Raw genomic sequence first — 23666 nt, 5'->3', positions numbered from 1 at the left:
TTTATACCCCCAATTAAACTCCGAATAGTAAATTACGCAGTCTATGTATAAAAATTCAAATGCTTAGATGAATAGCCAAAAAATCCAAGAATCAAATAATGAGTAAAGAAAAATAACACATACACCATATATATTACCATTTGATCACTTGACAAAAAAGCACCTCCCTTGAGTGAAAAAAGAAAGTTTACTTAATATTTTACTTTGTGGTTGGACGAAACTTTCATGAAAATTAGAATTTTAAGATTTAATTGAATAATTTAATTTAATTAATAACTGTAATGTGAAAAAAGAAGATGAGGTTGCACGATTTCATTGAATGCCAATGTAAAATAATTTTACACAGCCAGTATATAACAATTAAACTCGTTTTTATAATATTACATGAGAATCACATCTTTTATCAAATTTTAATTGATATTTACAAAAGATTGTTAGATTGAACTAAATTTTTAATTTCTCTAATGATAGGATAAAATATATATGTCTTAAAAGAGTCTTTTGATTAAACCATCACAAACAATCATTCCATTTAAATTACAAACACAACTAATAAAGGACTCTTACCTGAAATCTTGTGTATTTTAGAAAGAAACAACACAAAATTAGATTTAATGTAATCACTTAACTCTTCAATATTGTGTGATATTTTTACTTAAAAATCTAATAATTTATGTTTAATCATAATAATCAGATAGCAATACTAAAAAAAATATTCAAAATATCAATCCTATTTGAATTTCGCTAATTGAAGTTAGTGAACAGCATTCAGACAGACCAAAGCTGAAAAAAACGAACATAAATTTTTTTAATAATTAATTTACTATATATATTAAAAACAAAATAACAATATATAACATAAAATGATTCAAATTATTAGACTCAGAATAGTTTAAAGGACGCTAGTTAAAAAATTAAAATAAATTTTAAAAAAATTGTTAAAATAAATACTCAGTACACATCCTAACCATTGATTGCTTTAATTTTAATTATAACCTAAACGCAGCAAAGTTAAAGGGAGAGTGATATTCCCTTTTGTATTTGTGTTGTTCACTGAACAGGACGACGACGGAGAAGTAGAATTGGAAATCAGAAACCACCGTTGTGAGTGTGAGATGGCGAAATTGAAGGTAGGAGGAACGTGGGGAGGGGTGTTGGAAGACGTGGACCTGCACGCGTGGACCATCGCCACGCTCCGTCAAGAAGTCGCTACCCGATCCAACTCTCCCCCTGACTCCATCAATCTCATATGCGCCGGCAAGATTCTCAAAGACGACGCCGTTTCATCCCCACAATCCTTGGCCCAACACGGCATCAAAAACAACTCCAAAATCCTCGCCACGCGCCTCTCCCCTCAACAAGAAGGAGTCTCCCTCCTCGCCGAAGAACAACGCTCTCAGAGACTCGCACGCATCAGGTACCTTTACCTTCGTTCGTTACTCTTCGTTTCCACCGCACGACGTCGTTTTCATGTGTCTCTGTTTGCACAGGGCAGCTGCCACTGCTATGGCGGAACGCCACGCCGAAGGTTCGTTGCCTTTGGAAGACTTCAATATTGAAGTGGAAGATCAGAGTGGACAGAAAGTGCGTTTAGGGTCTGAGACTGATCAGAGGTATTGATTGGTTTTAGTGTCTCAATTTCTAGTGTTGGAGTGAGGCTTATTTTAGGCGTTGTTTGGCAGGGCAGTGATGATGGGACTTATGCTTCATGCCAAGGGGAAGCGTCTTGTAAGACAAGGGAATTACAAAGATGCACTCGAAGTCCTTAGCATGGGAGAGGTCAGTTTCTTGTAAATCTGCTTATTCCAAGGTCGAAACTTAGGTGTATTATATGTGCTTCTGGTGTTGCTCTTCAATTAAAATTGAAGTTTCATTTCGGTAATCTATATAATAAAAGTTGACATTAAAGGTCGATGTACCATATTGAAGTAAAAGTGAAACTCTAATTGTACTGTACAAGTTTTTCTTTTTTCAAATTGGTGTTGTCCTGAAATGGAATAATGCTATTTGCATTTGGTGTGGCTGATCAATGTTGTGCTCGATGTATTGTAATGAATAGGCACTTGCATTGTCTGATCTAAGTTGAATGGCGTCTTTATTCACTTTCCTTAACCTTGGACATGTTTTTGCTAGCATTTTGGCTCAATTTGTTGGTTCCTTTTTGTGTCAACGATTCAATTATTCAAGACCAAATTTATTTTGCAGGAGGCGTTCTCTCTTTGTGATCCGAAAGTCATTGAGGTGAGTGATCCAAACTTTTTTCACCTTTGGTCACATGACAATTTACTTGCCAATTGTTTATTTAAGCCGAGCCATGGTGAAATTAGGCGCTTAACTGAAACTTTAGCTACCTATTCCTTTTGTGTCTCCCCAAACCTAGTTGACATCAGAAATAGCCATTTTACCTCTGAAGAATGTGGTGCTGGCATGCATTTTGTAATGAAGCTGTTAAATTATGTGGGAAAAGTTGAGTCTTTATTTTGAAGAAAAACAATTGAACTTGTCTAAAGGCCCTGCTCCCTCCCTCCCAAGAAAAAGAAAAAAAATATCTTCCAGAAGGAAAGTTGTGGCAAAACTCTAATGTGTTTGCTTTTCCAAAATTATTTGAGCTACTAACATGATAATTCCAATTGGTTTCTTTTAATATAATTTCCTATTGGGTTTGACCCTTTAAAGTGAGAAGTGCAATCTCGAGAAGAAAGTGTGGAGTTATAAACCTTGGTTGAAAAATCTAGTAGTGGATTTTAACATCATATTTCATGACACACGGGCATGTATTTTATAACAATTTTGACTGTTAATTTTTCAATCAATAGTTATAACTCCATGCTATTTGACCTAAAAGTACATCTCACATTTTAGAGGAGCCAAATTATTGCCTATGTTTGTTCTCATTCTCTGAATTTAATAAAATTTCTCTTTTCATTCAGCTTATTGATAATGTTCCGATACTGCAAATAGACATGGTGTGGTGCTACTTTATGATACGGGACATCAGATGGCTCTCGGATGCAGGGAAGCGTCTTGAAATGGCTAGGGTGGGAATTGAACGTGCCCATGGAAAGGATTCTCTCCGCCTCAGACTCTTACAAGGAGGTCGCTATCCAGAACTTGCACTGTGAGTTGCTTCTGTGTATTGTTTAGCTTCTTTCCTGAGAAATTCTCAAAACATTTGTGGGATGCAATTCAAAGTAGGTTAACTTCCAGTTCTTATTTCAACTTGCAAGTTGATTAACTTTTCGGACCTTGTACATAGGCATTTGAGACTAGAGTTGCTTGAAGGGGTGGTGGCATATCATAGTGGCCAGTTGGAGCGATCAAGAGAAGCATTAGCTTCTGCAAAAGCAAAGTTTGTCCAGGTGTGTTAAACTACTATAGCTAATTGGTCTCCTTGTTTTACACCTATGTTCTATGTTTTGGAATTGAGTGAAAAAAAGGGTTAATATTTTACGCATATGTTATATTTTTTGGTCTCCTTATTTGATCATCATGCTAGTTGGTATCTGTGACATGTATCTTAATCTTACAAGATGTGTGTTAAATTAGATAAAGATCAGCTGAAGATCAATTGTCTACAGCGTAAAAGAATAAACATTACTAACTTTAAAATTTGAAGGTACAAAAATAAATTTTGAACATCAGTCTGGCTTCAGATGTTTTAAAATTGATTCTTCTAGTATCTTTCAAAGAAGTAAAAGAACATATAGTCTAGCTGAGGAGTTTAGCATAGCATACGTTAGTTTTTTATTCTCCTTGTAAGCAATGTCCGCTTTGTTGCAGCTGCAAGTTCCAGATGAAGCCTTATCTCTCGTTATGAGCATGGGCTTCATTGAACGTGATGCAAAGAGAGCATTACGAATGAACAATCAAGATGTTGCAGGTGCCATTGATTTCCTTGTTGAGGAGAGGGCAAAGAAAATGCAAAAACGTGAGGAAGATATTAAGAGAAGAAATGAGATTAGGTATGCGTGCCACTTAATATTTTTTTACTTTCATTTTGTTTGGCATCTCTCTCTTTCTAAATAGCTTCCATCCAGGGAGCAAAAGATGTATGGGATGACACCCTTAAAGAAAGCTGTGGATCTTGAGAGATTGAAGGAATTGGTCTCTATTGGGTGAGTGTTATTTTTTAGTTGTATTGTTGGTTTCGGTATTTGGTAATGTTTGAGAGGCCTCTTCGTGATTTAAACGAACATCCTTGGCTGGTCACTATCTGTAGTTCCATATTGCATTTCCAACATGGATTAATTGTTGTATTTCTTTTTTTTCAGTCTTTGCTTGCTAATCATATTAGATTAGTATTTTATAAATCTGTTTCACAGAACTTGCATACACTGTACTAGTCAGACTTGACACTTGCTACTATTCTGGCAGGTTTGATAAGGAGCTTGCTGCTGAAGCCCTTAGAAAAAATGAAAACGATTCTCAGAAGGCATTGGATGATTTGACAAATCCAGAAACTAATTCTTCTTTACAGGTTACTATATGTCTTCACAAAATCCTATGTAACTTCAAATAATATTCCTACTTACTCTCATCACATGAAGGTTAATATCGAGACAAGGAAAAGGAAGAGAGAGAAACAAGCAAAAGATTCTGCTATTGAAAAAGTTGTGCAAATGGGTTTTGAAAGATCAATAGGTATAGTTGTTGTCTAGATTCAAGGCACAACAATGTGCCTAGGTGATACCTGGTTATATAGACATATAGGGCTGTTCTACTGCGTTCTGATACAGCTGTTTTTTTTTTTTTTTGGCAGTGGTTGCTGCTTTTGAGGCTGGTGGTACCTTAGAACAAGTATTGCAAAGACTGACAGCACAACCTGATACTGATCCCACATCTGCTGATGTAAATACGCAACCTCAAGCAACTGCTGCTCCCCATGGCAGTGCAAGTTCATCTGCTCCTGTATCAGACAATGTTAATTCTGATATGCTAGATATGATGAATGAGGTTGAAGATCCATCTGATTACAGTAAAACAGAAGAACGAGATATAGAGATGGAAGATGAGCTCTCTGCAGATATAGCAAAAGCAGATGCCTTAGCGGATTACGACATTGACATTAATGTAGAAGGGGAAGCCATAACTGAGTACATCGCTTTAGTTGAGTCAGCAGATAGTTGTGGGAAGGCTGTTCCGTCCCAGTAAGAAGAAAATTATTTTAAAGAATAATGGTCAGTTTATGTAAATAGCAGGATGACATAGATAATGAATGTATTTCTGCCCTTAACTTTCAGGGCGCTTGTGTATATAGCGCAATGTGTAAATGTGTACTATGAATATGTGCTCACTCCTTGGAGTTCTAATGATATTAATTCCATTTAGTATTAGATACTTAAATTGCTTTTGAAATTTCCAAAAGTAATTCTCAAAAAGGTATGCCAGGCCAAAGTGCTCAACAGATTTGTCACCTATTGTTTCTAACGTACAACCTAATTAAGTTCAATACTTTATTTCGTGATTATATCGTGCATAAACTAGAGTTGTCCTCAACCATAGGACACTCCAACTAAGATGTCATTGTCTATCTAACAATTCATCCTAAAGGATGCCCTCGAATTTAAAAAAACTTGACCATATGCGCAGCAATTTACACTGTTTTCTCCTATGTAAAAAATAGGTATTCTTGTCTCAATCAACGGTTTAAACAAGTTATTTCGTAAAGTAAGCTTTTATTTTGTCTAAATGTTTGGATATATTCTGATAGGTCATTGCACACATTACGAAGGGAAAAACATGAAAGGAATTTTTTTTTACATAAATTCAAACATTTATTTAGTTCTATTCTAAAGAGAAAACCAAACACACGTTAAGACCTCTAGGAAGTAAGAATTTCTTCTTTCACACGTCCAAACAGGGGGTATTAGCTTCCCATGTAAAACAGCCATGTCAAAAATCACGAGTGACTCATTTATCGTGAAAGGTATACTCAGTGATATGATTCAGAGAAATCCCATTACTTCCTCTTGAATCGTCCATATTTGCATGCCCTACTAAAACGTAGAATGACCTTGTTCTTATTGATTTCGTCTTCCCGATTCATTGCATTTCATTTCCCCCCTAATTAACAACTTCACCTTGATTGTGTCGGATGCATTCAAAGCCGGTTCCCCTAAATAAACGTTATACATTCCTCAATTTCCTCACATAATACGTACTCTTCAAAATTGGATTTTTCAAGAATAATATTTGCATATAAATATGCAACCAAAATGTATGAAGAATATGTTAGCAAAGAATAATAATAATAGAAGTCCTGTTTCCAAATAATAATAACGCGAAGAATAAAACAAAAATCTTGCACAAGCTCCAAGAGCCTCGACAAGATGAACTTTACTTTTACTGGAGATATGATCTTTCGAAAGTTAGAAAGCACTATGTCTATCCACTGTTTGGAAAGCGGACTAGTAGAAAATACGTTTTTTTTTTACCTCTCTTTTGATACTGTAGAAAATACGTGCCAGCAACCTGACCTATTGCCTTTTTTCCCCATTCTCATTAACTCGTTGTGTATATTTACATCATTGTTCCGACTCTGAGTCATTAATTTCGGAATCTGTGATCATAACAATCTCCATATTTGTGTTTTCTTGTCTCACTTTACTATCCTCGTAATTCTTAGGAAGTGCATTACAGTCGATGGTGTGCCATACTGGTCTCTCCTCTTGGAACAATCTGTAGAAAAAAATAAATTGAATAAAACGTAAGTGATGAGACAAAAACTTCCAAGAAAGATGTGGAAAGAGAGATAGTGGACTTACGGGTGTTTGCATAGTGTGGGACAATGAATTGTGAGTGCATACTTGCAAGTGGAAATTTCCGTGATTGAACTAATCATTGCTCTTGGTTCCGAGCATACAAACCTCACCTGTAATAAAAATATGAAATCAGTATGATGAGGGAAGGAAGAAAAAGAGCTAGATTTCCGGGATTTCATACCTCAGTCTCTCTTGGCTTATTTGTGAGATCACATATGGTCCCATTAGTATATTGATGAGCATGATACCTGAATAAACGTAATATATTAAGTAAGTACATTTTTCATCATAGCATTCATGTGAAACCATTTCTCAAAGTGAAACCCATCTTCATAGATATGAAAGAGCCCCTCATAGAGGTACCTTTGAGATGCATCCTTTGAGCGGGGATCCTTCAATGTAGAAATGTCTGAAAGATTTTGGTTAAATGCAGCAGTAGCCTCTGGATCATACTCTCCCAAGACAAACTCCTGGACTACCTATGACAAAGAAAAATGTACACCGATTATTATATATGAATATATGATTTTTACAAGTCTCTAATAATAATAACACAAATCCACAACCATACATAAGAAAAAAAATGGTCTGAAAGTAAGATTTATATCAACAAGTGATTTCTATTATCCATAATCAATACAGGGATGGTAACAAGGAATTTGGATCCTTTCCTTTTACTCAGCAACAAGAGTGTCCCATTAGGAGAAAGAGATTTATGATTTTTCTTGTGGAGGAATCAAACTTGCTTTGAGTTGGGTTGCACCAATTTATACGAATACACTGTTTGTCTCTCTCATAACAGAACCATCTCCTATTAGTAAGTAAAAGGATAATAAGATTGAATCTGTACAGAAAATTTGGCGTCCAAAATTTTTAGAAATATGACGACAATATTGTTGATCAAACTGAACACCAACCCAACCCTCCAAAAAGAAAAGCCATGTTATATGACAGTTCAGTTAATGTAATTAACCTAACAAATCCATCACACTGGGCTATCAACCAGAGGATGGAGCAAAGAGAATTTTATGTAAAAGCAATGAAGAGCCAAAATTAAGCAATCAAGTGGATACCTTATCATCTTCCAAATGCAGTTGCCGCAACTTCTTTTGATAGCAAAATTCATATGACCACCAACCTTCTTGCTGCACAACAACAATAAAGGTAAGAAAATGATTTACAATAGATGCCAAATGTTTAAAAATTGAATAATAATTAACAAATCCACATTGAAAACAAGCGTGGAGTTTGAAATACTAACTCTGATAAAGCATGGACCCTTTAATACTTCTAGCAGTTCATCAGGTGTCTTCTGTTTAATCCTTTTCTCAGTTTCAACAATCATACTGCTAATATTGTGCTGGATAACAGGTTTTCCACTTTTCTCCTTTTCCACTTTAGGCAAGTAACATATAAATTTCTGTCCATTTTTGTCCGGCATGACAACAGATTCCTGATCATCATCCTGTAAATGAAGCACATCGCAAGTGCTCATCAGCAGGTGATAGGATAAAGATATATAAAATTGACTATCACTACATTTAAAGAAAGAAAACAGGATTCAGTTATGTCCAGAGATTTGAAAAAAAAAAAAAAAAAACAAATAAGGTCCAGCATGACCATCAGAAGGTCACTTCCATGAATTGCGAGTTATTGAGCTGTCAGTCTTTGCTATCAGTCAACAGTGGTTGAAAAACTACTTCAAGATTGTTTCTATTAGATTTTGAAAGAATTGGTATTGATATAATCGATGTTAAAAATAATTCGTTTGTATTTTGGAATGACATTTTAAAAGTGATATTAAAATTGATTTTTTTGGATGGTAAGGCAGAATCACCTTTGAACTCTGAATATAGATACATTTTAAACAATCTGTGGGTTCAAAAACCAAAATCAATTCTATTCACCTTGAAAGCTGAAATTATTCATTTCTCTCAAAATCAATTGTGAATATAGATACATATTTAAGACAAACTGTAAAAACCGAAATCAATCTGAATGTTCAAGAGACACAACACAGCACTTATCTTCGCAACATAACTCCAAGAAAATCTCCATAGCATTGTTACAAAACATTCAACTCTCATTTAAAGTGCAATTTAACAAGTGGAAAAGCACCCCGCAAAAGATCACAACCCATAATAACAATAACAATAACAATAATAATAATAATAACTGAAAAGCTTACAGGGTGAAAAGGGGAATCTTGGGGATGGAATTCGATCTTGTATTTAGGTCCGCGAGAGCTGCCACCGCCACCGCCACCGCCAAAAATGCTACCTGTTTACATAATTAAAAAAAAATAATAAAAAAATTTGGAAGAATAAAAAAGAAGAATTGAATTTGGAACCCTAAGAAAGAGAAGGGGATTACCGATATGAGCAGGGAAGATTTGTTTGGAGAAGGAAAGGGTGAAAGAGAAGAATATCAACACCAAAATCAATGCCTTCATCGTCTCCTTAAACCACTTACACAAACCCACCTTCAATGCTCAACTTCAACAAAAATTCACAAACATTGCACGCAAATCTCTCTGCTTCCACGTCTATTCACCAATCCAGCGTTGCCACGTCACACAAACCCCTCCCCTTTTATACATTCCTCTTTCTCTTCATTACAAACCTCCTTTCCACCTGTTCATTTTATAATTATTTTTTAGTTTAATTAGGGTCTATTACTGTTGATCATTGATCAGTTAACATATATTATACATGTGATTATATGATAATTTAAGTTAACTAAATTTTTTAATTATTGTGAAGTAGTTAAAATCATATTATATTTAAGATAATCTACTGTAGCATGTGATATTGTGATTCCTTCAAACCGAACTTAGTATCTTTTGTAATACAGCCTTAAATTTTATTTAGAAATTTGTAGCTTTTGAAATAAATTATAAAAATTATTCAAAATAATATTTAATTTGTTAAAGCTGTCCACTAATATATTTTTATCTTTATTATTAACATTTTAAACAATCCTAATTCACTTTTTTTATCAATTTATTAGATATAAATTATAAATTTTCGATTAACTCATAATTTTATTAACGAGAGTCATGATTTTGTTGTGGTTGAGGGCAGAGCAAGTTTTGGTGGAAACAAACAATGGAGTTTTTGGTTTAACAGTAATAGAAACGAAAGCCCAAAGGCCCAAAGGCCCAAAACAGAAATAACTTGTTTTGTGAAACACGTTCAACAGAAGAGTCCGTACGATGTTAACAAAAAGAGCGAAAGAACGGTGATAATATGATGATAGCTTTGCCTTTCTATGATGAACCTTATCTATAAATTTAAAAAAAAATAATTGTATTTCAATAATTATGACTTTATGAAGTCTTACAAGTTTGAAATGACACACCTTCTCATCTATTTAAATAAAAAATTTGTTGTTTCTATTATATTGTGCTTGAAAATGCTATTTTTTCCAAATATTTTGGTTATTTATACCTTCAATATTATTATGTATTAAGCACATAACATACATAAAAAAAATCCTTAAACTTTTGATTTTGTTAATAAAAATATTTTGCTAAAGGAGTTAAACGTTTATTTTACTGATCTTTATTGTTTAAAAGGAATTAGTTTTGCTTTTGTATTTGATTACAATTTTTTAAAATAAACATAAATTAAATGAAAAGGAAGAATTTTTTTTTAAATTTCTTTTATTAAAAGATAAGAAAGAATGGAGAAAAAGGTAAAGTCATGCGTATATTTCTATTAACCTTGACATTATTAATAAGTATTTTTAATTTTTTTTTATGAAATTGAATGAAAAGAAAACATAATTTTTTTTATTGAATGATACTTAAACAAGTTAAGTTATGTCTTTATGAAAGTGGTAAGAATATTAAAGGATAAGAAAGAATGACAAAAAAATAATAATTAAGAAATCAATTTAACACGTGAATTGTGCTATTCATGTTAGTGCAACTTAAGGTGATAAAAAAAAGCAGCAGCAAAATCTAACGTGACAATAAGTAATTAAAAGTTACCTTTATTAATTGTTTATTTATTTACTGTTTTGACTACTGTTGTTCGTATATTTGTTTTATTTTTTTCATATTCTTTTACCCTAACTTTTACCTTCATTTTTTGTCCCCAAGGATGATGAACTGTTTTTACAACTTTTTTCTTAGGACTGTAGAATCATTTCCTGATCCGTTTAAACATCGCCATTTACCTTTTCAAGTTCATTGAAAGCATACATCTTCATATACTTTACATGATTGCTAATGTCATTTTAATGGAAGATGGATTAAACTCAACCACAATTGTGATTCTGATTACGATGCTATAATAATATTGTGATTACATTTGCCCTTTTTCTTTTCCTTTGTTGACGTTGGATATGTGACAAATGGAGAATGAATGCCACTACATGATGTAATGTCTTTCTTTCTTTTTTTTAAATATTCATAACATGGCATAGACTGAGAATGAAAACATAATAATTAATAAAAAAAATTTGAAGGAAGAAACATACAATGATACACTTTGTGAGACACCAACTACCATGATTGACCCCTCATATATTGCCAAAAAAGAACAACAAAAACTAATTAACTGAAGGATTTGGCATATAGGTCAACGAATGTGTGCCACTTCTCATTAAGATTGTCCAAAATCAAAGATTCAGAATTATATTATTCATAAAATAATTTTTATGATATTATATTTTATTATATTAATCATTTTATCTTATTGTGTGTGTGTATATATATATATATCACTTTGTTTCTCTTTTTATTGTATAAATTTTTATAAAAATTGTACTTCAATGATTAATTGATTGGAGAATTCATATGACAAGACCACTCAATTCTTTAAAATTTGTTTTTGACAAGAATTCATAGAATTAAATAGAGAATGACAGAAAAAGAAGAATACCCCATCGATATTGCATTGGAATTTCTCGATTCAGACAACAAATTCAACATTATCTGATTTTCTCTTTTTCTTTTTTCTCCTTCTCTTTTGTGGCGTTCACGTCAAGGATGTCAAAAATCTAATGCTACTTTTCCAAAGGCATGAAGGAACAACATAAAATGGCTTGGTATTCATCCATTTCTCACATTTCAGACTTTCTTGCTCTGTCTTGGTGTCTGGATTTCCTTGCCAAAGTTTGAAGCTTTTCCCCATAATTTATCACCCAGATAAGTTTTCCTTTGTTTATCAAATTCTGGGTCTCTCTCTCTCTCTCTCTTCAATACCTTTTTGTGATGAAATCAGAGGAAAATTTCCTTCAGCTTCAAATCTGAGTTGGGTAGCCCTTGTCCCCTCTCTGAGTTAGGATTTGTATCACCAGAAACAAATCCTGATTTGGAGAGAAGGGTGTGTTTGTATCAAATGTGTTTAAATTCCTTGAATCCAAGCCATACGATAAGAGGACGAACACAGCTTATTCTTCAGTAATTCAACTATGAGGTTTTGAGCTTGTTTCCTGATAGCTGCTACTGTTCTATATATAAAGTTGGTATCTTGGTTGTGTTGTTCTTGTATCAATCCGACTGTTGTATCTGTTCCATCATTTTCTTCGCTTTTGAATTCTCTGCTATGTTCACAAATATGAATCTCTTTCCTACTGAATGGTCTTTTTGCTGGAGGGTTTCGTGTTTGGCTTTGGATTGTTTATCTTGTGTGTGCAATTGATTGGAAAATATAAAAAGAAAAACAATTTTTTTTCTTATATGGTTGAGTGAATTGAACTGTGAGTGTTGTGGACTTGGAGGAGTGGTATCGTTGATTAGTTTCTGTACTGTTAGATTGGTGGGATCAAAATGGGGAAGAAAAAGAAGCAAGTAGGAGAAACAAGTGAAGATAGAGGAAATCATAGTAAAGTTGAAGATAAAAGCCCCAAAGCATATGACAATGATACTTTGGTGTTTATATCTATGTCTCAAGACTTGAAGGATGAGGGGAACAAACTGTTCCAGAAGCGGGATCTCGAAGGAGCTTTGGTAAAATATGAGAAAGCCCTCAAATTGCTTCCAAGAAATCATATAGATGTGTCCTATTTGCGGAGTAATATGGCTGCTTGCTACATGCAGATGGGACTCAGTGAGTACCCTAGGGCAATCCATGAATGCAATTTGGCTCTTGACGTAACACCAAAATACAGTAAAGCTCTGCTGAAGAGGGCAAGGTGCTATGAGGCTTTAAATAGGCTGGATTTTGCACTGAGAGATGTGAGCACTGTTTTAAAGATGGAGCCAAATAATATCATGGCATTGGAGGTCTCAGATAAGGTAAAATGTGCACTTGAAGATAAAGGATTAAGAGTGAATGACACGGAAATTGAGTTGCCTCCAGATTATGTTGAACCTCCTAATGCTTTGCCTCCGAAAAAAGTAGAGAAAGAAAAGACACGGAAGAAGAAGAGCAACAGAGAGAAGGTGAAGGCTCCTGATAAAATTGAAGAAAAGCGAGCTGAGGAGAAATTGGAAGAGAAGAAAGACCAGGAAAGAATTGTAGAAAAGAAGGCCGAGGACAGTCAGAAAGAGAAGAAGGCTAACAAATCTAAAAAGAAGAAGGTCAAGGAAAAAATTGATGAGAAAAAGGATGATGTTAAGGAGGTCATTGAGGAAAAACCCAATGGTAGAAGTGAAGATATACCTAAGAAAGCAGCAAAACTTATTTTTGGTGAGGATATAAGATGGGCTGAATTGCCAGTTAATTGCACCCTCTTTCAGCTAAGAGAAGTTATTTGTGATCGCTTCCCAAGATTAGGAGCAGTTCTTGTCAAATATAGGGACCAAGAAGGTGATCTGATTACTATCACTTCTGATGAAGAATTAAGGTGGGCTGAAACAGGATCACAGGGTTCTATCCGGCTGTACATTGTAAAAGCTAATCCTGATCTTGATCCATTCTTTGAGAAACTTAATCTGAAGAACAGAGAAAAGGTTGGCATTGATAATGCTCCAGTGAATGGTTCCGTGGTGAAGACAAATGATATTATTAGCTCATCTTGCATAGAGGATTGGATAATTCAGTTTGCACAACTGTTCAAGAACCATGTTGGGTTTGAATCTGACCGGTATTTAGATTTTCATGAACTTGGGATGAAGCTCTATTCAGAGGCTGTGGAGGAGGCAGTTGCAAGTGAAGAAGCACAAGGCTTATTTGACATGGCTGGTGGTAAGTTCCAAGAGATGGCAGCTCTAGCATTGTTCAACTGGGGAAATGTGCATATGTCCAGGGCAAGAAAGAAAGTGTATTTAACTGATGATTCTTCTAAAGAGCATATGTTTGAACAAATAAAAAATTCATATGAATGGGCGCAGAAAGAATATGCAAAAGCTGGAGAAAAATATGAAGCAGCCATTAAAATTAAATCAGACTTTTATGAAGGCTTCCTGGCATTTGGCCAGCAGCAGTTCGAGCAAGCAAAACTTTCTTGGTATTATGCACTCTGTAATAACGTAGATTTAGCCACGTGGCCCTCCACTGAGGTTCTTCAGCTTTACAACAGTGCTGAGGATAATATGGAGAAAGGAATGCTGATATGGGAAGAATCAGGAGAGCAGCAGTTGAGTGAAGCCTCCAATTCCAAGGATATTAGATTTCATTTGCAGAACATGGGGTTGGATGGGCTATTAAAAAATATGTCATCAGATGAAATTGCTGCACAGGTGGCAAATATGAGGTCTCAAATAAATCTTCTGTGGGGTACCATGCTATATGAACGCTCAATAGTGGAGTTCAAATTAGGGCTACCGGTATGGCATGAATCTCTGGAAGTTGCAGCTGAGAAGTTTGAACTTGCTGGAGCTTCTCCAACAGATATAGCTGTAATGTTGAAGAACCACTGTTCAAATAACACTGCTGTAGATGGTACATTTTCTTGCTTAGTTAGAAAATTTGTAGCTGAATAGATATATATTCATATATACTAACACTTTTGCCAACAGGTCTTGGATTCAAAATTGATGAAATAGTACAGGCTTGGAATGAGATGTATGAAGCTAAAAAGTGGCAGAAAGGAGTTCCATCATTTCGTTTGGAGCCCTTGTTTAGAAGAAGAATATCAAAAATTTACCATGCCTTTGAGCTTGTATGAGTTGCATCTTTTTCTGCAAGTCGTTGAGGAATAACAGAGTCAACACACACGTAGGTTGCTTTGTGCCTGAAATGCTGTTGTCATCATAAGGTAGCTGAGAGTCCTAGACCACGCTGCTAACATTTTTGTTATTGCTTTTCTTTACCTAGTATTATTTATATCTATTTATTAATCTTCAAGATTTGTTCTCTTATATACCTTTCTGTAGAATGAGAGTAGAACATCAATTACTGGTGATTAAGCTTAATTGAGCTATTGATTAGTTGCTTGATGGATTGTGCAATTATACTATAAATAAGAAACCAGGTTGCTGCCAAGAAATTCACAATTTCTCTCAGACATCTGTTTTGGCAATTACTGTCTTCCTTTAATTCTAAATGTGCAATATGTAATAAAGGTTTTTTATAAAAGCATTGGGAGAACCACACCACACAAGTTAATTATTGTAGTTAGAGAGCCCAAAACTTTACAAAACATTAGATTCGCATACTTCCAATGTGGGACTCTTTGACCAATTGATAAGAACCCTAGAAAAACCGCACCACATAACCTAACTATTGTAGTTGGAGAGTTCAAAGCTTTACAAACTCATATTAGAATCTCATATTTCCAATATGGGACTCAGTCCCGTACCTTGCAATTGGATCCTAATAGTTTCATTACTCTTTTGCTTAACTACAATAATTTTTTGTGCAAATCCATTTTAAAACAAACAAGCTGCTCTCTCTCTCTCTCTCTCTCTCTCTATATATATATATATATATATATACACACAAGAGTTGTTCAATCATAGCAAGTACTTCAATATAAAATGTAAGTCTTTATGATTATTGGACTAATACGCATCCCATTTTATGTTAATAAATGATTTTAGATTGCTATATCTTACACCTCAGGAGAATTGAATGCTATTTGGCAGAACTACTTTTGCTAGAATAAAGCAGCATATAATATAAACTAACTTCTATTTGATCTAGGTTGTAAATTTATAGCACAGGGTCAATTCTATTATATAGATCTTTGAAAAGAAATCTTTCTAAGAACGGAATATTGAAATGAATCAATTGGACATGTATAACAGGCTGAATTAATGAAAATGGATTTATTTATGGAATGGTATCATGCCTTTGCTTCTTCAGTAGACATTGTCACTTTGAAGACTAGTTACAGAGATGATTGTTTCGAACATATATTGTTTGGTAGCAGCAATATATGTGTGCAATTGGAGGAGAAGGGAAGATGATTGCAACAAAATCCTATATCAGAAAGTTTCACTGTGATGAAGAACATTATTAATTTATGGACCTAATAATATGATATTAACTGCTTAATATTGTGATTTAATATTTAAAATTATACTTTAGAGGATTGATATTATCTTCTTAAATGGTGGTACTTGTACTTATACCATGAATATCTACAGTGGGGTCATGTAGTTCTCATAGTTCATTGCTCTGTTACCATAGAGATCAATCATGCGGGTTGTTTTATTGATATATTCTTAATTTTCTCTATTTTGGAATTGAAATCCCATGAATATTTGTGTACCATCTGCTGAAGTGATGTCAACAATTCTACTGCTAAACTGAATGTTTTGCCATGCAACCTTCACTTACGCCCATGATGGCAATTGGGCATTACAGCTTTGCTCATAAAATATTATAATTTTTTTATCATTTTTAATCATCACTGTTGGCCTATTCTGCAGGTTTCTTTGGCTACTTTCAAGAGTTTGGAGTCAATGTACTTATAGAAGAAACTTTTTCGCATTGCACGTATTCCTTTTAAGTTGGGAAGATGGAGGGTTGCAGGAATTACCTTTTAGTTACTTTCTGCCTTTGCTCAGATTTCCTTCCCCTTATGGTTAGATTTATAGTGGCTGGTAGGATATTAAATTTATACTGAAAGCAGTTTGAGAGATTTGTTGTTTGTTTTCCTGTTTCCCTTGTTCTGTAATTTATCCATTTGTAACTACTTGTTGAATTAGTGTTCTTACATGAGATTTCCTTGTACTAGTTTGTTTTTTTTATGGCTCCTTGTACTAGATTGTTGTGCTTACCGGTTGCTACACATTCTACTTTTTAAAATAAAAAAGAAAAGACATTTTAAAAAATTTTAAAGGATGAGTGGCGGATTTTAGTTGTCACACCTTCATAATTCACACGCATGCACAGGCTGATATAAATAAATGTAGCACGTGTTTAAAGTTTTAGTTTTTCTACAATATGACACAGGATGGATATTACAACTAGTATCTATTGGTATGTGCTCTTTTAATCTCCTAATGATCCTTAATTTTGTTTATTACACATTTCTGTAAAATCGTATGTATGAGAAGAAAATAATGCAGGAAAGTCATGGAGCAATCCAGCCATTATTTTGTTAGTTTGAATAATAATAGCATATAATACTCTCTGAGACAATACTAGGAGTCTTAAGTACTTCTTTTTATTACTTATCTTGCTTGGATGTAAACCATACAACAAAGTAAAAGTCACAAACTAAGTTACCACTAATTGAAATTAAGGGAGAGTTTAGATACAAAAATCTTACATTGATTGATTAACAAGTTAAAAAGTATATAAGTATTTTATTCATGGGTTTAATAGGTTAGTAAAAAGTTAAAAATATATAAACAAGAGACTCGTGGGTTTAAATTGTCAAAGTTTTTCTTCAAAATTTTTAAGACAATCAAATCTTCCACACTCAAATTGATACAACACTTAAATTCTAATAACATTGCCTGTCTTTTTAAATAAAATTTTAAAACATTTTTTTTTTTTTTTGCTTTTACTTACGCATGTTGCACGATTATGAATATCTTGGGTTTAAGAAAAGATTCTATCTTACCCAAAAAGTGAAAAAAAGGGGGAGGGGAGGGGGATTCTATCATATCTTTATAATCAATCTTTCTTCCTTCTTTTTTTTCTCTTTTCTTTTATGTTATTAGTCTTTTCTGGCTTTCATCAATTCTTTGATCTATAACTTCTTTTTATTCTTTTGTTTTCAACTTTTTCTCATTTAGGATTTTATGTATTCCTCTAACTTCAATATTATGTAGTTCTTTTTTTTCACCTTTGTTTGCAACATGAATGCATGTCTCCTAATATTTTTATTTAGAATTTTGTTGACATTGATGTTGTAAAGGATTTTAGCGATAATGTTACTATTATTATATGTTTTTAAAATGCCTCTTGACTCTTGCTTTATGTAATGGGGTCTAATTCATCAGACTTTTAGTAAGACTGATAATTAGTGTTACATTACTACTGCACTGCGAAGTTAGTATTGGTAGTCAATGTCATTAGCAAGTTGTTTAATTTCTATTCTTCTACACTCTTGAATTTTGAATTAGTTCTCTTATGGACACAATTTAGATGTAATATTTGAAGAGTTGATAATTCTTAATTAAAATTTTATTTAAATAATTCATATAATAATGGTTACTATAGAGTACTTTTTTTTTCTTTTTACATATTCTCTTTTATTTTAGGTGTAAGTGAACAATATGTAGTGTTTGAAATCTAAGATTGTTGAAACATAATTTGATGATTTTTCATTATGAATCATTGTGGAACATCCCTTTTTATTTTTTGTTCAGCTGTTGGACACTTGTATAATTAATGGTGCATGACTTGCCAAATTTAAGATGAGTAATGCAACTGTGGGACCAAAGAAGCACAAGAACAATGGTGTCTATCTCAATTAACATTGTCATCACTAAGCAGAAGCCCGGGGACGGCGTCTCCCCTCCAATCCAAGCTATTTTGATTTTGTTTGACCAAATCATGCTGTCAAAATCAACAATATGAGTGTATGATCTCTTTGTTATTTTATAAAATAAGTATTAAATAAAAATATTCATTTATTAGTATATTAAAAATATAAAACATATTAAATACTTTTCTAGAGAATTTGTAAGAATAAAGGTTATGTAAAATTTAGAATTGTTCTTCCTTGATTCCTTTTTTCTTTCCAACAAGTCTCTTTTTGTCTTATCCATTGGTTTTAAGCCAATGATATAGACTTTTTCCTGTGTCTGTCCCTTTAACTTGTTCATTCTGGAATGTGTGAGTAAAGACTCAGCTTGCCGTTACCTTCAAACTCAAACTATTGTTAAATAAATCGTCCTTTAACCGAGAAAATCAAGAAAATGTGGCCATGGGTCACACGACACTTGGAGTGTTGACTATACCATATTCAATCAACCTCCTGAATTCAATGAATTGAATTGATTCGAATTTTTTATTTTACACAAAATCGGCTCCAATTTATACCAGATTCATGAAATCTGAGGATGATACTGATTCACAAGCACACCAATAATGATTTATGCAAATTACTGTTGTTACAATTGTGGTGCAAACTACCTTTCAAATTATCAACAAATCAAATTTAGACATCACATCAAGAGCATGTTGTAGCATCTCTCTTACGTTGCATAAATGTAATATGTTGTTAATGGAGGATTGATGCAACCATCCATGAATTTGTGCCTGTTCTTTGATATTAAGGCCAATTTCATTGCTCAGATCCAAAAATGATAATCATGTCATTAAGGGAAGGAGACAGATGGATTTTCATAAGTATAAAGATAAAGTAGATTTAAGAGATTGGTGAGAATATTACAATAAGAATTATAGTTTTTCATTGCTCATATATATATATATATATATATATAAAACTAATGAACAAGAAAGAAAGATTTAAAAGAGAAGTTGTAAATTTTTTAAGGATCAAGAAGGTATTTCTAGTTTAGTAACCACAAAACTGTTTCACCAAAGCTTATAATTCTCAAGTGGAAAAAAAATGTAAAAATATTTACTATATATAAAAATACAAAGCACAAATGAAAGTTAAAAAAAAAACACTTAACTTTAAAAAAATGTTAAAAGAAGATATAGTAAACTGATCACCTACATGTCAATTAACTAATTTAAGTTAAGTGGTGAGATAAGCTATGTATGGTAAGATATTACAAGATAATAAGTAAAAGAAGTTTCTACTAATATAAAATGTCACATGGTAATACTATAATTATTTTATATTTTAATTAAAAAATATATTTTTATTTATTTGTCATCAACCATAATTCTAACATTTTACTATTTTTTTAATGCCGGTTACCTTTATTAAATATTTGAACCGAAATGTATTTTTCAATTAGTCAATAGTTTAATCAGTGAAGGATGCTAATTATATTTATTATTTATTGAATCAATCATGAAAAAAAGGGAGTAAATAATTTAATATATGACTTCTTGAATTATAATTAAATCAATTATAATTAAGTAAATGATTTAATAAATTTTGCATAATTAGTTAAACATTTGAAAAAAAAAATAATCCACCAATATAATGTATTACATAAAACAAGATCCTGTCTACTTTATAAAAAAATCAATTATATTATATTCATTAGAATTGTAATTTATATAATTAAAGCAATTAAGAGAATCGAGTAATTAATATAAATTTTTAGGTTTTGACAATCATAAATGTCTTATAAGAGGCAATTTTATTAAGTAATGAACATTCACAATTTCGTAAAATTATCTCTTCTAATTTTTTTTTGGAAAAGTTTAAATTTTTAAAGCTTTGTTTAAGCAAAACCAAACATATATTTTTTAAATCAATTACATACCTAGACATTGCCTAATAAAGTTATAATATATCACAAAATCAAGGGAATCAATGACATTAGTAAACTATGGGCAATTAAAGATGAAAACAATCTAATATTTGCTAATGTAAAGCATTTAATGCAACTAAGGTAATTAATACGGAGTGAAATCTAATATAATCTTTTAATCTGATTATTTAGAAAAGGTTTCAACGCATTAAGTGTCCATACTACGCGTTGTTTTCCTAATCATTTTTTTTTTTCAGAAGTTAAGTTAAAATATATTTTGAATTTTGAATGTCTATACTTAAAGCAATCAAGTAACTAATACGTCTAGACCAAAAACATCAAGTAATTAAGGGTGTGTTGAAAATAGTTTATGGAGAGTATGATTTCTATGTAAACCTTTTTTACCTTGTGTGAATAAATTTTTTTATTATAATTTATTAAAAAATTTTAATTTATTCTAATGATTTTATGATTACATTTGTATAATAAATTCTCATAAAAAAGATTAAATAAAAGTTTAATTATACTACTTATTCAACGCCGTATGTGCTAATTAATGAGCCTTTTATAAAAAATCTAAATAACAAAAAATATATTGATTCTACGGTAAATATTAATTTAAGGACATTATTTTCTCAATATAAATCTTTTGAAAACAAATAACACAGATTGAATTTACTAAAATATTAATTATGAGATATATTAGTCAATCAAAGATATCACATTATAAAAACTGAAAAATTTCGATTCCAACTTACTAGAAACATGGATAAATATTTAATATATATAGATTATATATCCTGCATTCTAAAATCTAACTATTTCATAGTATACTACTGCAGGGGTTGCCCAATTCTTATAAATTCAATTCCTATTAAACTTCAATATTGTTTCTTCATTGAATCAACCATTGTTGAAGGTAAGACACCTTGAAAAATTAGCTCTCAATTTAATTTTAATATTCTTACATTTAAGTTGCTGTTTATTCCTCTTCGTTTTTATATGTTGTTTCTTCATATTTTTGTCATCTAAATTAGCTTGTTTGAAATTTTTGCTTCCTTTATTTGAAAGATGAATTCTTCAAAACATCTTTTTTGTTGCATATCCCTTGGGCATGGCCATGTCCGACTCCCTTTCTTTCTCCCTTCACGTCAAGTATAATTCTTTGTACGTCTTTGTGCTTCATTCAAAGATCATATATATACAATTATTTATAATACAATAGTGACATATTGGTGTTTCCCATATTCTTTGAATATATTAGGCCTCATAAATCATGATCTCTTTAGTTTTCATTGGTTCTTTATGCTATACTCTCATGGGCCAAAAAAATTCCAATTTTTTAATTGATTAATTTCAATATAAGAGTTGAGTAATTAAGGACATAGATTGATGTGAAAAGAAAAGATAGAATGAGATAATTAAGGAGTTAAGATGGATTTTTTTTAGATACAAGAGTCATTTATATTTATATTAGTTATTATTATTGAATTTTTGTGTTGTATATTTAATTATATATTAAGGGACTAAGTTTCATTCTATATATTGTCAAATATTGTAGAAAATGGGTCGTGCAAGAATAACCTTGAAACGGATCCCAAAGGAGAGAACTCGCAAGCTAACTTTCAAGCAGAGAAGCAAAGGACTAATGAAGAAAATCGCTGAATTTTCAACCATGTGTGGAGCTGAAGCTTGCTTCATTGTGTATGATGGTAATGGTAATGTTGAACCAATGACTTGGCCTGAAGACTCCAGAGTAGTACATTCCATCATTGAAAAGTATGAGAATCAAAAGAATGAGAGACCTCCTAAGACCTTCAATATTGAAGACTTTTTTGAGAATAGAAAGAACATGGTTGAAGCTGAAATTTCTAGGGTGCAAAAAGAGATCTCTAAGATCAAGTATCCAACTTGGGATAAAAGTTATAGTAAGCTGGGTGAGGAGCAATTAAAGGCCTTCATTGCTATGTTGGATGCTAAGATTGGAGCATGTGATCATAGAATTAACATGTTCAAAAATATGCATCAAAGTGAAGCCAACTTCAATTTCATTCAAAATATGGTTCATGAGGGTGCTACCTCCTCCCATGCAAGCCAACTCAATTTCATGCAAAATGTCTCTCAAAGCCAACGCATCCCTATTCCTTTGAGTCAAATCAATGATAATAATGGGATGGCAAATTTTACTAATTCAACAAATCAGGTTGATGAGGCTTACTTTCATAGAACTAACATGTTGGCAAACTTGCAACAGGGTGACGCTTATTTTAATTTCATGCCAAACATGGCTCAAGTAAGTGGTGCCCCCTCACATGGAAGCCAGCTCAATTTCATGCAGAACATCTCTGAGACCCAACACAACTTTGAAAGTTTGAGGCCACAAGATGATAATAATGGGATGGTAAATTTTACCAATCCAGTTGACATGCCTCAAGATTCAACTAATCAACTCGGTGAGTCTAATACAAACTTTGCTAATCATTTGGGAGAATTTGAGCGTTGGGTTGATGAACCTACTGAGATTGAGGAGTGGATTAATCAACTAGGTGGTGATCTTGTGGACACAGTGAGTCAACTTGATGAATCTGTTTTGCAGAATACTCGTGTTCAATCACAAAATGACCGTAATTGAGTAGCTTTGTATGCCTTCCCATTTTTTCTTGTGTTATTATTAGTAGCTTTATAGAATACATGATTTTATTAATTTAATTATTAAGTTACAATTGTACATTACCTTAATTATTTATTTTAATTTTTGTCAAAATTAAATGGTTACAACAAGTTTTTTTTTTTTAAATTTAAATAACATGTATCCCATACAATAGCTAATCCTATTTTAGCTAAACATGATAAAGAACTATTTGATTATATTCTTATTATAAAATTATAATCATATAGTTGTTATTTTTATATATTTTAAAAGTATATATAATTAAAAATAATTGATGTCAATAAAGTATTAAATAATGTCAAATTAATAAAATTTTTAAAAAAATAATAAGTAAAAAATTAATATAATGTTAGGTTTTGTGATATAATTATTCGGTATAAAAAGTAATAATGTTAAGACATATGTGTAACTATGCAACAATACATGATAAAAATACTTGTGCAAAGAGAAAGATTAATTAAGGTAGTACTTGTTCAGGAGAAAATGATAAAAAATTAATTAAGATGATTTAAATGTGTAAGAAAACTTTTAGAAGTAATTG

General features: G+C 32.2%; 4 protein-coding genes across 5 annotated transcripts; 3 read left to right on the top strand and 1 right to left on the bottom strand.

Moving 5' to 3' along the window:
• The first annotated feature begins 976 nt into the window (after nt 1-976).
• LOC113864035 (NEDD8 ultimate buster 1-like) lies at nt 977-6324 on the top strand. Its single transcript, XM_027497801.1, has 11 exons — nt 977-1417; nt 1491-1613; nt 1683-1779; nt 2206-2241; nt 2931-3118; nt 3257-3359; nt 3781-3962; nt 4038-4115; nt 4375-4477; nt 4548-4641; nt 4760-6324. Exons 1-11 carry the CDS (start codon nt 1116-1118, stop codon nt 5149-5151), a joined length of 1698 nt encoding a protein of 565 aa, XP_027353602.1. The 5' UTR covers nt 977-1115; the 3' UTR covers nt 5152-6324.
• On the bottom strand, nt 4012-9374 carry LOC113864051 (protein OS-9 homolog). The gene is made up of 8 exons (XM_027497802.1): nt 9135-9374; nt 8950-9041; nt 8023-8226; nt 7835-7906; nt 7125-7240; nt 6943-7009; nt 6765-6871; nt 4012-6678 (listed from the first exon to the last, which is right to left on the bottom strand). The coding sequence occupies exons 1-8, from the start codon at nt 9211-9213 to the stop codon at nt 6525-6527; spliced, it is 891 nt and encodes a 296-aa protein (XP_027353603.1). The 5' UTR covers nt 9214-9374; the 3' UTR covers nt 4012-6524.
• Nucleotides 9375-11595: 2221 nt separating this feature from the next.
• On the top strand, nt 11596-16927 carry LOC113869596 (protein PHOX1-like). Of its 2 annotated transcripts, XM_027506016.1 has the most exons (4): nt 11638-13230; nt 13336-14596; nt 14674-14912; nt 16531-16847. In XM_027506016.1, exons 1-3 carry the CDS (start codon nt 12541-12543, stop codon nt 14820-14822), a joined length of 2100 nt encoding a protein of 699 aa, XP_027361817.1. In that variant the 5' UTR covers nt 11638-12540; the 3' UTR covers nt 14823-14912; nt 16531-16847. The 2 variants fall into 2 exon arrangements, with proteins under 2 accessions (XP_027361808.1, XP_027361817.1); XM_027506007.1 differs by having other exon boundaries at nt 11596-14596; nt 16531-16927.
• A 5091-nt stretch (nt 16928-22018) lies between these two features.
• LOC113852362 (agamous-like MADS-box protein AGL80) lies at nt 22019-23086 on the top strand. The gene has a single exon (XM_027482589.1). It carries the CDS (start codon nt 22019-22021, stop codon nt 23084-23086), a length of 1068 nt encoding a protein of 355 aa, XP_027338390.1.
• The last annotated feature ends 580 nt before the right edge of the window (nt 23087-23666 follow it).

This window comes from Abrus precatorius, unplaced genomic scaffold (assembly GCF_003935025.1).
Source record: "Abrus precatorius isolate BTA unplaced genomic scaffold, Abrus_2018 Scaffold10, whole genome shotgun sequence".
Lineage (NCBI taxonomy): Eukaryota > Viridiplantae > Streptophyta > Magnoliopsida > Fabales > Fabaceae > Abrus > Abrus precatorius.
Note: the sequence above shows the minus strand (reverse complement) of the source record. Positions and strands in the feature narration are given on the sequence as shown.